We start from the raw sequence: 15,952 nt of genomic DNA, 5'->3' as shown, positions 1-15,952 counted from the left end.
GAGTCTCGGCTCTGCAAACGTGTTATGGAGGAGCTCTTGTTCTCTTCTGTCCATAGCAGGAAAATGGAGCTCAGTTTAGTCTTAGAGATAAACACCAATTAGAACAACAAACCCTAACTCTATAAATTATCAGGTGTTTATTTCAAACTCTGAGCCTGCCCAAATGGTCATAAGTGCTGGAAAAGAACAGATCTGAAACCAGATAACACAGCCTAGTGTCTTTCTTGATGTGAATCTACTCATGACAAACTTTTCTATTCAGCCACTCCCCTAAACTCATCAGGATCTTTCATGTCATTTCCTAACACCTTCTGCATTATGCAAATTTTATAACATCACATACATATCATCGTTCATTAAAATCTGGAAGCCAGCAAAAGAAGCTATAGTGTTGGATGTTGGCATCAGGCAGGCTATCTGAGCTGCTTTGGAGTCATTGTTTTCAGCTGCTCTTGAAAAACTGAAGATTTTTTCTTGAGAACCCTGTTTGTCACTATTCTTCTCGTCTTCTTGCTGGCTTTCTGCCTCAATGATGCACTCTGGCTCTTCATATTCTGGCTTGGTTTGTACCATTGCGTGAGCAGTTTTGTCTATCCATTCCTAGGAAAATGGAAGTGTTGACGTTGGCAGGGACTGAGAGATCAATTTAAAGAAACCTGGCTGTACAGACACTGATATTCCTTTAGTAATGGCATCTTTCCAGGACAAGCCACAATGGAGAAGATGAAAAGGAAGCAATATAGACAAGCAGGACATAAGACAGCAGGATGGAAGAAAGGCAGGATTGCAGGAAACCAGACAGGATTCCACAAGCGCATACAAACTCCTACTTATTATCGAGACCACATTAAGTACATCTTCGTATTTAATCAGGGCCTTTAGAAAACCTTGGATGTGTAAAATACCTGGTGTTCCCTCCTTGATAGACTCATGCATTCTTTGACCCAAGCCCTGACTTAATCTGAATTGAGACTGAGTTTACATGGATATTTACACAACATAGCATTTCTGTGTTAAAGCTTCAGTATTAATTTACATTTGTATCTTTCTTCTTCAGTTTCAGTTTAAAGCTATCTTATATATAGAAAGTTTTCAGTTTGTCACTGAAATGTTATTACTGCTCTTTGATATTGTCATTGGGTTTGAAAATGTAAATATTTGACCTGTCTCCACTCAGAGGAAACTTAGTAGTAATTAACATAAAGACAGCCCAATTAATACAGAAAAAATACGTCACATGTGATGTCATGGACTCAAGAAGCAGTAAGAAAGCAAAAGCAAAACCTGTGATCTATTCATTTGACAGCCATTTCATGTCTAGAGGTTTAGCAACCATACACCTCTGTGGCTAAGAAAGGGTGCTTCCTACTGTGATTGATGCCTCCAAAGGCATGAGTGCCATCACTGGCTCAGTACTAAGTCTCACAGCACTTCACAAACATAAAGGGCAAGATCAGGTTGAAGCAAGCTCCCTGAGCTATTGTGTGCAGGAATGGATGCAACTACCACAATGGCATCTCACTGGATATTGTGCCTCTGGACACCCCTTAATTCTTCTCCAGCAATTTCTCTCTCTCTTTCTACAGCAAGTGTCTTTTCACAGTGCCAAAGTAGCACTACACTGATTGTATGAGCTCTGGTATTTGCTCCGTGGATCCTCGTGGTGATGTTTCATGAGGGGAAGGGCTTTTCTCTTGGGTCAGAGAGCGCTTGTAGTAATGTCTGTGCAAAGCAAGTATCAGTAGCTACTTTCAAATAGCTCAACACTGTAGAGTTCACAGCCTTGCTAGGAAGGGAATGTTTACCTGGAAGTTTCCATTATGATCATTGAAGAGATCAACAAATACGTATTTTGGATCCGGTATAGCAGGCATGACTGATTTTTGAAGCCTGCAAAGAGGAAAGGAAAATACAAATCAACGTTTTGTTATAGTGTAGTCATTCATACAAAATTCTACTTCAGCACAGTTCTGTAGCCACAAATATATTTTACATGACAGTACTCTAGGCTTGATTTCTTTTAAATGTGTTCTAAAGTCAAAAAGCAGTTATAAGAGTATGATAACGCCGTCAGGCTAAGAGTGATTTTTCTCCTGGATTTTCAACCAACCCCATCCTAGTAAAATCTGGACTCTATACAAACTTCCAGCTGGTCAGCAAGTGCCATTCTACTCCATGCAGTAGTCAGAGCTTTATAGTCCCCTAGACAGGGAAGATAGTGCAGCAACCAGCTGTACTGGCTGACTTAGTGAACACAAACGTAAACTTGAAACATAGAATTATAGGAGAAAAAACTCAACTTATGATCTAAAAAGGTTATCAGAGTCCCATATACTTTCAGCTCATTTTCTGAAATACTACATTTTTGGCTTTTTTTTTCCCACTGAAAAAGCCAAAATTTGGGGCCTTTGCAGGTTTCATTTGTTGTTTGGTCATTTGGTTTTTTTTAAAGTGTAGATTCTAAATATGAACAGAGTCATTCAACTGCAAATCCAAATATTGATACAGTCTTATTAAAGCTGAATGCACTCAAGCTTACTTCAGCCTACTGCAAACAGACATTGAGTCTGATGAAAGTTGCACAAAAGAATGTCAGTTCAGAAGAAGTAACCAAAATACTTGGCTTCTCAGGATTTAACTAGATTTCTAAAAGGAAGAAGAAATTAAGTGGAAGAGACAGAATTTTATCCTGAAACATTGTCTTTTGCCAGAATTGTTCTGTTTCTGAAAATTAAAAGCCTTGATGTTTGGAAGGCCAGGATGCATTATCCCTCAAATAGTAATTAAGCTACTGACTTCTACATCTTCATGATGACTTAATTTATCAGATAAGAATTTTGAGTGCTAAAAGACTTGATCCTAAATGATAGCTCTGTTTTCATGAAATGTTTATTTAATAGTAACCAATAAAATTATACTTACCTCTGCCATTTACACAGAAGAATCAAGAGGATAAGTATCATTAGAAGTACTGCCAGAAAACAACTTAAAAAAATTACTGTGTTTGACTGAGATTTTATATCATCATCACATGAATCTAGGAATAATCACAAAAAAAGTATGTGAAAAAAACATTTTTTGCTTTAACAGTAAATATTCCTAATCACACTAGAACATTGACTTTTCTTTAAAAAACCCCAAAAGTTTAAGAACAAATAAGACAAGTTCAGTTGTTCAATTGAAACTGAAAAGAAAAGCTATCCTTCCCCACACCTTGCAACAAAAGAAAATTGTGCTTTTATTTATCTAAATTGACCTGGTACAGGACAAAGGAGTGGGCTTACAGGCAGAGTAGAGGCGTTATGAATGAATCGAATATTTCTCCTCATCTTCATCACATTACATTGACAGTGATACAGCAACTTTGTGCTAAGATGCATATTACATACACCTACGTATAATCACCAAAGCTGCAAGTGCAATTTTACATGTAGCCTAAATGTCTTATTTCCCAAGATAAAACAAACAAACAAACAACATCGCCCCCATCCCAGCAAACAAAAAGCCAGCAAACCACAAGTGCCGATACCCAGAAAGTAACTAGTGGCAAGATATCGTCTAGCACACAGATATATAATAATATATACCTTTATATCAGGTATATAAAACTAATGCATTTGTGCACTTTTCGGCATTCTCAGTGTTTTGCCTGCAGCTTTTGTAATGTCACCTCAAAACTCTTACCTCCTATTACTGACCTTCTGCTCTCCACATAAATACTATAAATACTAAATGATTATTCATGCAGGAGCAACTGTCCAGCCTGTTCCACCTGCCTGCTTTGTTCAGCTTGCCAGAAAGCCACAAGAAAAGTTGCGATCCCCAAGTAAGCTATGCAGAGTCTATGAAATTTCTTGAGCACAGCTTTGTTCATGGCTTCCTCTGATGTTAGATTTGGAGTCAATAATAACAAGTCATTAAAGTCCTGAAGTGAAGCGCTTGCCCCAGTGAAGGGGCTGTGCCAATGTCACTTCTGATCCAGGGGCTCCCAGAGTGACTGAACCATTAGTCTGTCTCCTCTGTGCTTTCCTTCCTTGCAGTTACCTGCCAGCAGCCTCTGGTCAAATGGTCCAGGTAGGGCTGTTTTGTGCTCGCCTCTCAGAGGTGCACAGGGAGACGTTGTCCTCTGTGTTTTCTTGAGGTCATTTGTCAGCCACACCTGAGGACATTGTTGCAGGCTCACAGTCTGCATGGTGGAGGAGGCTTCTCTGGAGGTCAGCACTGTGGCTACTACCAGTGCACAGGCTACACACAACTATGCTCCAGGGTGTCATCCCAGCTTTGTGTATACAGATTTTCTTCAGGTGAGCTGATAGGCCAGTGCATTTTAGAGAACTCACATCTGGGTTCACTGGACATTTGGGTGTCTCATAGTTCTGATAAAGCCTAGTGGGTGGCATTTTATGCTTAGCTGATATGATACGAATGTGTTGGGATGGTGTACGGTCTTTTCTTTACTACAGCAAATCTGTTCTTTGGTTTTGATAACCAGTACAAATACTGTTTCCATCAAAGATCTAACCACAGTCAATCGCACTTAGTTAAATGTGTCTGTCTGGTGGGAAAGCAGTGCTGATACTGACTTTGCTTCCATTTTATCTCTTTTCCCTCATCCTCCCTGTTTTGATCAATCCAGCACATATGAGCATCAGACTGCTATGACCTCTGGTCCTGTAGTTCAACTGGATGTACTTTGAAAACAAACTGCCTTCAAAAATGGGGCATCAAGGATTTTCTTAGGGTTCAAGTCTGATGTCCATATATCATATGTGGACACACACACATGCGCGCCCCCCATGCATCACATTGCTGTCATTGCTGGACTCTAGACACTATTGTAAGACAAATAATAAGGACACTCTTAACTTTGCTGATTATGGCATAAATTGATAGTGTTATGGGCCATCAGGAACAAAGCAGACAGGAGTTAAACATGGGCAATTAGACATCCACATGAACTGTCTTTGATAACAGAAGATGGAGCACAACAGTGCAACGTTAATTTGCTGCATGTTCCCAGCCCCTTTTGCAGTCACCCCTTCCCCATTTGTACTCAGACAATATATGAATGTAGCACAGCCATTACCTAATAATGTGCCATTCATCCAAAATGTTTCTGCTTCCCAGTCACTGCTGTAATTAACTACGTTGCAGTAGGGTACTAGCCTCTTCAGTCTGACCCGGAAAGAATAGCATTTCCTTGTATCAAAGCCTTGCTCTCCAACACTGCAACACTTAGAAGTTCTGGACTAAGAAGGAAGGCGTATCATCGTTAATTCTGGTTTTCAAGACAGTGCTTCAGAATGTTACACTCGGTCATGGTCACAGCTAGGGCAAGTGATAGGCCAACCCAAAACCCCAGAACTGCATTTTAACTTCTCTGAGTTTTGAGGAATTCTGTTTCTTGACTGACTCTTCACTATCCATAGCCATTCCTCATTGTCTGATATTGAGTTGAAGGTCATGACAATCATTACATAGTGCACTATGTTACAGTTGCATATTTACAATATGCAAAGACACTTTGATCCACAAAATATTTACAATCTATTTTTGAGACTGGAAAGGTTTAAGTCAATGAAATAATATTTAGAAATACTTAACAGCTAACTTTAGAATAAATAAAAATCCTGTGTCATCTCTTTTCTTTCATTCTATGTCATGTTTTTTTCTCCCTTTTTCTCTCTTCTTTTAACTCTACTCTGCTTTCTGCTTTTGTCTTCCAAAACTCCTCTATTCTGAATGTATAACCTTTCCCTTAGATTGTACTCAGCTCTTTGGGTGGCAATTAGATAGAACTCAAAAAGTAAATGTTTTCTGGCATGGCAGGGATCCAAGATCCTAAAAATGTAACTGTTTTCTGCTACCAGCTATATTTGAAAATACAGGATGGGAGAACAATTTGAAAACAACTCTATTTTACATTCTATGGAGATGCTACTTCCAGCTCCTTCCAATGTTGATTAAAAAACGTCATGTTCAACTCACTTGCCAGTCTTTGTCAAACTTGCTTTTGTATTGAAGCTCAAGTCTCAAGCACTTCACAGCTCTCTCTGGTTTATTACAGCTTACAGTAACGGTGTCCTCTTTCCAGAAGAAGGTCACATTTTCTGGTCTATTGGGCTTTACTAAGAGGAAGAGAAACAAATTATGCTATAGTGTCTTAAAAAGAAGTAATTGGCAGTTAAAATTATTGTTATTCCTTCCTTGTCTCAATGTTTCTCTGAGTAGTAAGTGAAGAAGGTGGACTTTCTTCTTGGAGAATGCACTTTTGTAGCTGAGCTCCCTATTAAACATCAAAATGGAGCTTGACACCATGACACTGCTCAGCATTCAAGGTGCCACATTCAAAGGTAGATACTAATTCATGTCAGGAACTTATTGCAAGTACTTAAGGAAGGACTCCAGTCTCCTCATACTCCCTGCAATTAAGAGAAAGAAAGAGGCTCCTTTATTGGAAAGAGACTGAAAAATTCAGTACCATAAAACCTACAAGAGACACTTGTGCAGCTGCTGGAGGCTATGTGGGATATGGTGGTGCATCTGCAAAAAGCACTGGATGTCTACCTGTGCACAACTGAATGTTTTCAGATGGTCCGAAGAGCGTGCAATGGTTTGATCTACGTAGCTGGTTAGTCTTCAGTAGTGGGAAATAAAGGAGTGAGAAGAGTGTTACCTGCTTTCGCAATCCTTCTAGTTGCCTTTTTGTATTTTGAAAATTCTGCCTGCTTAATTTAAAGACTTAAGTCTGATCCTTGATATCTGTGCTTTGTTACCTAACCCTTTTGAAATTCATTTTACTATCAGTGGGTGTTTAATAACCAAAATTCGAGGATCAGGTTGCAGCTTTCCATAATATACCAGATATTGGTAAAATTATGACATATAAAAGTATTCTCAAAGTTAGATGCCCTGACAGGTTTTTGTTTAATCCCTTTTGCTAAAACATTATTAATAAATGCTGATAATGTATTTGGAATATATATATTTTTTTCAGATAATTCTGCATTGTATATTTTCTGTGTGATTTTTATCAGAAAAAATCCCTCCACTTTAAATGATGTAACTATGTGCAATTCCAGAAGATTTTGATAAATTAATCTCACATTAGATGTAAAATATGTATTTGGGAGCAAGAAGGATTTAATAAAAACAGGAACATCGTCTCTCTACTAGTAGGAGGATGTCTCTTTTACGCTGTCAGACTGTACCAGAGCCACTCAGCAAATTTCTACTGACATCTGATGATGGTTTTATGACAGCCTCTTTGATGAGAAGTAGTTTGCTGCCTCGCATCCCATGGAAGATGGCAAAAGAACGGAAGGTTAAAAATACAAGAAAGATCACACAGCCAGCACTAAGACAAGAAACTATCAACTTTTATTCATTTTCCTGATATGAATACTGAGCAGGCCTGCACTAGACTAAGCACACCCATATATTTTAGTATTTTCATTCTGATTTTGAAACTGTGTTTTGGAACAAATCTGACTGTCCCATGTTGGGATTACATGTGCAGCTGTACACAGGCCTACATAACTACTGATGACAGCAAGGGATGGAATTCAACATGAAATAACTATAGTTTGGTTTTGGCACACACACTAATAACATTTTATACACCAATATAACTGATTTCTTCTCAAACTGAGGACAACTAGAGAATCAGTGAAGACACTAGGACTACCAAAGTAGTTGTGATTTTACATACTTACTATAAAAATCAGATTTCAGTCTTTTAGAAAAAAGCTCTTCACTTCCATTGCTGTTCCTGATAGAGATGGCAAGGGTGGGTCCATCTGTCTTAAAAAGACATCCAGAATTATAATCTTGATCCAATAAATAGGTGGGACATGGCTTCCAAACTTTGTGCTTGCCTTCATCAAATCTATAAATGAAATAATATTGGTGAATGGAACACTCTTACCAGTTAACACAAGTTAATTCCTTTTTGTTACTGTTCTTTCCTTTTTATTTCTTTCTTTTTTTTTTTTTTCTTTTTCAAATGCTCTTACCAAGGGAATTCTGTGTATGGAATTTCTTGAAGTGGCAAATTTCATAATGGTGTGAGGGAATTAATTACCCAAACCTCATTGACTTTCCAGCCCTGGGTTTTGATGCAGTCTCAAATTACCAAGTTTCCTTCATGTTGTTGTTGTTGTTGTTGTTTTCTAATAAGAGAATGACTTGCTCAAAGAGATGTTTTCATGAACCTGTTTCCAAGATTGTACTACTAAAAGTTGTTTCACATATAGCACCCAGAAATAAAAGGGAAAATGACAGCTATGACTGCCTTTAACCAAAACATTAAATTTCTCCTAGCCATTAATGACGTCAGTTAATAAGGAAAATGCACACACATATGTGGAAAAAACACAACGACAGAAGAGGGACAAACCTTTCATATAATGTCTATTGTGACTGACTATTCAGCAGGCTTATTAATTTGTACGCTTCTGTAGCAGGTTGTGAATATAAACAGGTTTAATGCTGGATGATTAACAAATGTTAAAAGCATTTTCAGGTACAGTTCACAGAAGACTCAAATGGACTTAGATATTTCAGCCTCCCAAAGTAAATCCTTTAAGAAGGGAAGAATAGGCATTGTGTGTGTATATATATATATGTATATATAGTCTTATACTCACGTATAAGAAAATGACACATTCTCACTGGGAAATAGTTTTCTTGCTGCCCATGTGATCTGCATCTTCTCATTGTTGAAATTGATTATTGTGGTGTTGATGGCATCTTTCCAACCTGACCAGGACATTGACAGAGAATATGATTTCAGCAGTGAGTATGAAAAGTATCCCTTGACATTGGTAGGCAATCAGTATTTCAAAGATATGTATGCAATAGACTCAGATGATCATAAAATAAGAAGACACAAGAATATCTAAAATGCAAGGAAACAGAGTAAAATAACTTAGAGAGGTTGAATTAGAATTTCAAAATAACAAAATGAAAGCATGCACAGCAACACCAGAGAGCACCCCATGGTCCCTGGGCCAAAAAGTATAGACTGGTTCACGTGTATTCAATGCCTAGGGCCTATACCTTGAAGCCAACTTCCCCACATAATACATGCTAAGGTTTTCCTGCTAAGGAAAACTACTTGGGAACTAATACCACATGGACCCTGTGTGTAAACTGTCAGATGTTTACTGTAAGAAACAAGGAACTAACACCACAGGTCAAGACCAGGTCAAGACCCATAGGAACCCAGAGCAGATCAGCACAGGTAGGTGTACTGCATAGTTGATATATGTGGTTCTGGCCAATTCCATCTTACAGACGAGCAAGATCATTTAATGTCCTCTGACTGCATGCAGATATTAGTTCCTTTCCTGACCTTCTCCTTGTTATACCTCTTGCTAGGGACACAGGTATTTTAATTCTGTGTCCATCAGGATTCCACAATCAGACACTGAAGATAAATCTGACACTGAAAAATGAAGAAATTAAGAAGGCAGAAGGATTAGAAATCCATTCTATATCAAGGAGAAGGGCAAATTATTTATTTTGCATTCTATAAGATGTGAAATTATATTTACTTGAATGAACAAAGAGAAAGAAAATGTCTCTTGAATATCAGCAAGAAACCACTTGTGGGTAAAATTTGCAGACTGCTGTCTTCAGACATGAAGTGTTTACCACTAAAAACTTTTGCTGGAATATTCCCATCTAGCAGGAGAATAGAGGATTTTAGCTTTTTTTGCTGTCTACATTTTATGCCACTCTGGACTTTAAAAGAGGTTTAAAGTGGAAAAATTTTAAAACATTTCTTATGAGCTTTTTATTACATACAGTGATCCTGAATGTTCATGGGAATCAGGCCTAGCTATCCTCATGGCTGCTATCTTTTGCTCCGTAATCAACACTAAGAATGTGAGAAAGACGTGGGTTCAAGTAACCGTTTTGCCTGTTTTCATGGCTGTATCTCTGCATCTAGGTGTTTCATGACTTCTGTAATTAGAGTTAGTCAAAACATTTTTGTATAGGTGTAATTGTGTTGTAACATATTGTTTTGTCAAAATCATTCAAGAGACAGAAATCCAAGAGACGCTGGGTAGATGTACCTGCAGGTCCCTGCTACATGATTCGTGGAGCTCTGGTAAAAATGATTCTGCTCTTACTCAAGAGAAGGACTTGAAACTAACTCCTCCATCTCCTCATTAATGCCTGCAGGCTTGTTCTGCATTGTTTTCTCAAACTGAAAATCTCATGTGTTTTTCTGAAGAATAGAGAAGTCAGTACTATCACGCACTGAAGCAAAAACAGAACTTCAATACCTGAGAAGCTATCATAAGATGGAATTTATCCAGCCAGTTCTACCTCTGTTACAAGAGACTACTTAGCCCTTGTTTCCTAACTCCTCAAGCCCTTTGTAAGTCCCCTCAGCAGGTTTAAGAGATACTGTTGTCTTTAACTAAAGCCACTAAGAAATATGATGGCAAAGTGCCTAAGAGTGGATTCTTTGTCTGCAATTACATTTTAATTTTTATGGACTAAATTCTAGCGTGATTGTGCTGTGCGGTATCTAGTGTTATGCTTAGTGTAACTGAAATCCATATGACTACTTGGAATTAGATTTTCAATAAATATAGTTAAACATATATTTAATGCACATTTGAGTGTATAATTACGTTCTCCATCTTTAAATAAAATTAACATTATAAAAAAGAATATAAATGTTAGTGAATGGAGAATACTGTACTGTCCTGAGATCATTTTTGTGAGTATAGAACGAATCCTTTCAATTCCTTTTAGAAGCAACAAAATATGTACTTTCCACTTTTTGATAATTAGTCTGATTGCAGATATTTTTGCTTTGAGAAAGAACTGTTAATGTCTATGCTTCAATTATGAAAATAAAACCAGGAAGAGTACTTGCTTTCTTAATCACGTATTTTCAAGGATAATTAATTTCAAAATTAATTTATGACGCTGTTTCTATGTGCACAATAGTTTGGCACAGTGACAGACGGCAAAATGCTGGTTTTAGGGCATGTTTTTAAATCAACTTTTAAGTCAAGCATGAACGAAATTCTTCAGTTTAATCTCAGAAGGTGGCTTAACATCCCTGCAGAGAGCTGTGCACATACGTCTTCCTGTGCTTGACAAAAAGATTTCAAACAGGCTATGTGCTAAGCAGAGAGGCATGCAGTCTTGCCAGTAGGATATAACAAAGAGTGGGTATCTGAGAGTCCTAACTCAGGCATAGCCAACTAATCCAGGCTGTGCCAGGACCCTTACCAGACGAAGGGTGCCAGCTCAAAACCCTCACTTGGACTTGGGCACCTGGGCAGCCCCACTGAAAAACACAACAGTGGTTTTTCCATTTTTTGGAGGGTGAGCTCAACACCCAGCATTTATCCCATTGCTGTCCAGCTGTGAGGTTGAAGCAGTTGGCCCATGATGCGAAAGATCTGTTTGCATTGATTTCTAGTGTGAAGCAAATGGGGCAGGTTCGGTTTATATATGAGACTGGTCTCAGGTTGCTCAGTACCATGGAGCTGCTAGTATCTGAAGTCTGAAGGGACTTGTAAAGCGAAGAGGTAACTTTACTGGTGAAAAGTAGGTGCGTGCAGATGTCAAATGATCTGTAAAAGTTTTGGGGGATCTTGTAGAATTTGCTATGAAAAATGGCTCTAATCGTTCAGTCAATTTTGTCACAAGGGCTGTACAGGTACAGAAAAAAGGGAGGAAGAGGAAAAAGGGAGTTTATAACCTAAATAGACAACACCATTAAAAGAAGAGCAGAAAGGAGAGGAAAAGCTTGTTTTAAATACCTCCAAGAGGAAAATACTGCACTGCTATGAGTTTTATCCCTCCAAGTTCAGAGTGGTAAAATAATATTGTATTGCTTAGTCTTTCTGAATGAATTTTCTTTAACTGGGCAGTATAAATAACTTTTTTTTTTAAGTTATGTTTATAGGGAAATTGGTGGAATTAACACAGATAGCACTGGTTCATTAATTGTGAGAGAGATCACACAGAATTTGCTCATCCAAATTTTTTGTATGCACCTGAGAAAAACTATTTAGATTTATGCCAGTATTTAGATTTAATAGGTGATGTGTGCTTGGGAAGCTCCTTGAACCTGTGACTATGTATCCCACAACTGTGACACTGCCAGCAGAGAAATGACAGTAAAGGTTTTGGTAAAGTGGGAATCCATTCTTCCCTCTCCATACAGGCCAACTCTTGAAAGCTTTTTTCAGGGTGCCACATTTTCCCTCAATTCCAACGCAAAAAGAACACCAGTATCAAAACCCTGAATCCCATAAAGTTCCTTTAATGGGGTGTTTGATCTCTTCAAACTCGCAGTGGGTGAGTTGAGGTGTGGTTGGCTCTAGAGATGGATAATAAGGAAACCAGAGGGACAACATGGGATTTCCACACACTAAGGAGTAGATACTAAGTAAAACCTGAGACTCTGATCTGACTGGCCTGTTGGAAGGCAACAGAAGTCACCAATTCATTCTGAACCTTGGACAACACTCATTATTCTCTATTTTTCAGTTATATTATGATAGCTCTATACTACTTATTAGAGGCTGCAATTCAGAGATGCACACTAAATCTTGGGTTTGGCAATGCATATTTTTTTGGGTGACAGAGAAGAATATCAGTTTGGCTTCAGTCCTGCAGTGATTTATTGATGGACTTAACTTTGCACACTCTGAGTAATCCACTTGACTTTAGCAGGATTACTCAGCGTGCATCAACTTAACACATATAAATCTTTCTAGGATCAGAACCTTTTTCTGAAAAAAAACTACATATTACGAATTGAAACTCTGGGATTTTAACATTTAAATATAAACTCCAGCAACTGCAGTTATTTATGTACTAACATGGAAGGTAAAACATAATTAAATACTTTAACAATAAATAGAGCTATTTAATAGAAATGGAACAGAAATTGTAACACACTATCTGGTGATATATACATATTCTTTCCTGTGCTTTAGTTTTTAAGAACTTCATAAGAAATCAGTCTTAACATAATTAACTAGCTATGTAGGATAGAAAAGGCTTTATCAGTCTTTTATTATTAAAGACTCTTTCTCAAGCTCTACTTGGGGCAATTTTCTACTGTGCTTTCTGATTTCATGAGTTTTGTAGGCTATTTGCATGTGGTACGAGTTGTGTTTTGTATAAACATTCAGTAAACATTTGCGTGCATCTTTTCAAATTATAGCATGTATATGTTGCATAAGTCACGTTTCAATATGAAAAGATGCATAGCCTAAGTGAGGTTTTTAAAGTTGGGATTAAATTGACATCACATTCTCTGAGTATATGTACAGGTTATCTGAAATATGGTGTTTCCTCCTGATGACCTTTCCTTTGCCTTTAACTGAAAAGGTGTTTATTTTCCTTTTTTTTTTTTTTTTTTGAAGCACCTATACACCTATACTTTTGGAGGCAGAATCATTCATATCTTTTGTTAATGGAAAGATATAGAGAGAAAGAGAATAGAGCGGACCATTTCTCTCCCTTTCTTTATGATGGAATTTTTATGAATCCACCTGTAACACCATGTATCATTCTCAGCTAATGTGCCAGCTCTTCCACAGTAATTATAATTATTTAAAGCATTCTTCTATTCATGATCCCAGAGGCACACAATAGACCAAAACAACACATTTATCATTATTCTTTGTATTATGATAATGGGTAGATGGAAAGGTCAAAAATATTATGAATAGGCAGTCCTTGGGCTAAAGAGGGGTGGCAGCAACTTTCTGACTGAGGATGGCCTGCTGGTCTAGTTAGGTATGCAGCATGTTGCCATGCTGTAGGACACATACCAGTGCCCTGGAGCTTCAGAGAGAATTATCCAGGTCTACATCTTCGGTAAAACCAGATGGGGACTGGTAGGGCTCCACACAAGTCTTTAACCTCCCAGGCACTGCTGGGCACCTAGCCCTTCTCAGGACAGAGAAGCATGGAAAATACCACTATAGTGTGTGGAGAAAGTACTTTTACATGGGAAAAAAAAGGCATTTCCTTGAGCAATAGATTATGCAGACACAACCTCAAGCAAGAATATGAGCAAGTACATTCCCCCTCTAAGCCACCTTTCAAAGTTCATTACTGAGAAAAAATACTATTGAAGGAGAACATTGTAAAAAGGCTGAATGTCATGGAACAGATCAGAAAAGAGAAAAAGGAGAGGCAGAATGTCAATCTGCAAAGATAACAGAATGGAACATGCAAGTACTGGAACAGTTGCAACCTCACTGAAACATAACAAAGAAGAAAAACCACTTTTGATTTCCTTACACTGATGAAACCTGATAAGTAACCACATGTTGAACTTCCACATATTGCAGCATACTGTATAGAAACTACTGGAGAGCAAGACCCAGATCTGAGCCTACAGTCTTTAGTTACCCTTAATACTACTGATCTATGAGAACAGTTTCATTTCATTAATAGGAACACATGTAGGCGAAAGTGCAACTCCTTGTGCACAAGACTGCTGAATTGAACACACAGGACAGAGACTGAATAGAAAACCTCTTTTCAAGGGAAGGAACAAGACAGCAAGAGAGAGCTTTTATAGACATTTTGAGGCAAGGCATAATCCTTATAGCATAATACTTGTAACCTATCAAACTGAGTGGTTTTTTTCGGAAGATCGCCAACGATTGCTAAGCATCATGACACTTTGCACCAAATAAGCACCAGAACTGTAATTTTTAACTTTTGTTCCACAAAGTCATGCCATCGGTACAGCATGGCTATAGGTGGTTGCCATCTCAGGACAGAGAAGAGTCATGTCCCCTCACAGGTAAGCCAGTGACTCACAGGAGCAATTAACACTGGAGAATCAGGTGATGCTGCATCGCCAAAAATGGTACTTACCGTACGTACAGCAGAACAGAGAGCTGATTTATAGGTTGATAAGACGAGAGCATAACTTTAAAGTATTTCTTTCTCCTTATAAAATGAATGACAGGGAACTTGTGATAAATTAACAAGAGTGAAGATTAGATTATCGGCCTATGTGTTGGGCTTTATGTTTGATTTCTTTAAGAATCCATTTGTCTTTGGCAAGCTATAAGTAATGGCATTGCAGACAAACACATGAAATAGATGTTCTTATATTTAGGTAGCAAGTAACCAGTTTTTGATGTCTTTATTAATTTTGCTGTTTAACAGTATTTTTACCTTGATGCTTTCTCAGGTGCAAGATATTGCTGGATATTTTCCCATCATGTTCATTATTCCAGAATACCAAGCGCTGCAGTCTTACCTGGAATCTGTTTTATCCATCTTTGTTCAACGTGAAGGCTAGTCTTTTTTGGATGCAGTCTACTCTGTTATAACCTATGCCTTAGACAGTAAGTAGTCCTGCTTAAAGAACAGACACAAGCTTAGCGAGTTCTGCCTTGATTTTTAACTAGAAAACTTTCATAGAAATCTGTTATTATCATAATCACTATTGTTTGGGGGGGGGAGGTTAAGAATCCACTTTCATCTCTGCTGGATATCAATTTCTGTTTGGTTGATTCTTTTCACCAAAAAAAGTACTGAATATTGTAACACATGAGGTAAAGTACACACAGAAATATTGCTAACTAATATATCAGTTTCTTAAATAAATATCTGTGGATTTGAACTTACCAAGAGATTGCGACTGAGAAGCCACCAGGTTGCCGAGTGTGAAGATTATTGAACAAGCTTGAAAGATGAGTCTCATGGTTGGAATGACACAACAGACTGTGAAGAGATGAGTAATTGTAATCTCTGGACTTTACTATTTGATCACTTTATACCAGAGGCTGGAGGGAACTGGAGGAAATGACTACAGGAAATAAAAAAATTACATATCTCTAGCTATAAACAAATCAGAAATGTAGGACTTTGGAATGCACACCTTCTTCATACTATGTTAAAGAAAATAAAATTAATTTCTCAGAATATGAGTATC

At 37.8% G+C, this 15,952-nt stretch overlaps 1 protein-coding gene across 1 annotated transcript; it reads right to left on the bottom strand.

The window, feature by feature from the left end:
* Positions 1–327: 327 nt before the first annotated feature.
* CRLF2 (cytokine receptor like factor 2) lies at positions 328–15,721 on the bottom strand. The gene is made up of 8 exons (XM_076328902.1): positions 15,646–15,721; positions 8,649–8,760; positions 7,716–7,888; positions 5,989–6,128; positions 5,087–5,249; positions 2,923–3,037; positions 1,806–1,890; positions 328–600 (listed from the first exon to the last, which is right to left on the bottom strand). Exons 1-8 carry the CDS (start codon positions 15,719–15,721, stop codon positions 328–330), a joined length of 1,137 nt encoding a protein of 378 aa, XP_076185017.1.
* Positions 15,722–15,952: the final 231 nt, after the last annotated feature.

The sequence above is a fragment of the Aptenodytes patagonicus genome, chromosome 1 (genome assembly GCF_965638725.1).
Source record: "Aptenodytes patagonicus chromosome 1, bAptPat1.pri.cur, whole genome shotgun sequence".
Taxonomy (NCBI): Eukaryota; Metazoa; Chordata; class Aves; order Sphenisciformes; family Spheniscidae; genus Aptenodytes; species Aptenodytes patagonicus.
This window is presented reverse-complemented; position numbering and strand designations above follow the sequence as displayed.

Coding starts and splice junctions, on each gene's coding strand:
- CRLF2 (XM_076328902.1), bottom strand. CDS start 15,721: ATGAGACTCATCTTTCAAGCTTGTTCAATAATCTTCACACTCGGCAAC. Junction 6,129..7,715: donor ACTGAAATCTGATTTTTATA/GTAAGTATGTAA, acceptor TCTTCCTCTTAG/TAAAGCCCAATAGACCAGAA. Junction 5,250..5,988: donor AGTTTGACAAAGACTGGCAA/GTGAGTTGAACA, acceptor CTTCCTTCTTAG/TCCAGAACTTCTAAGTGTTG.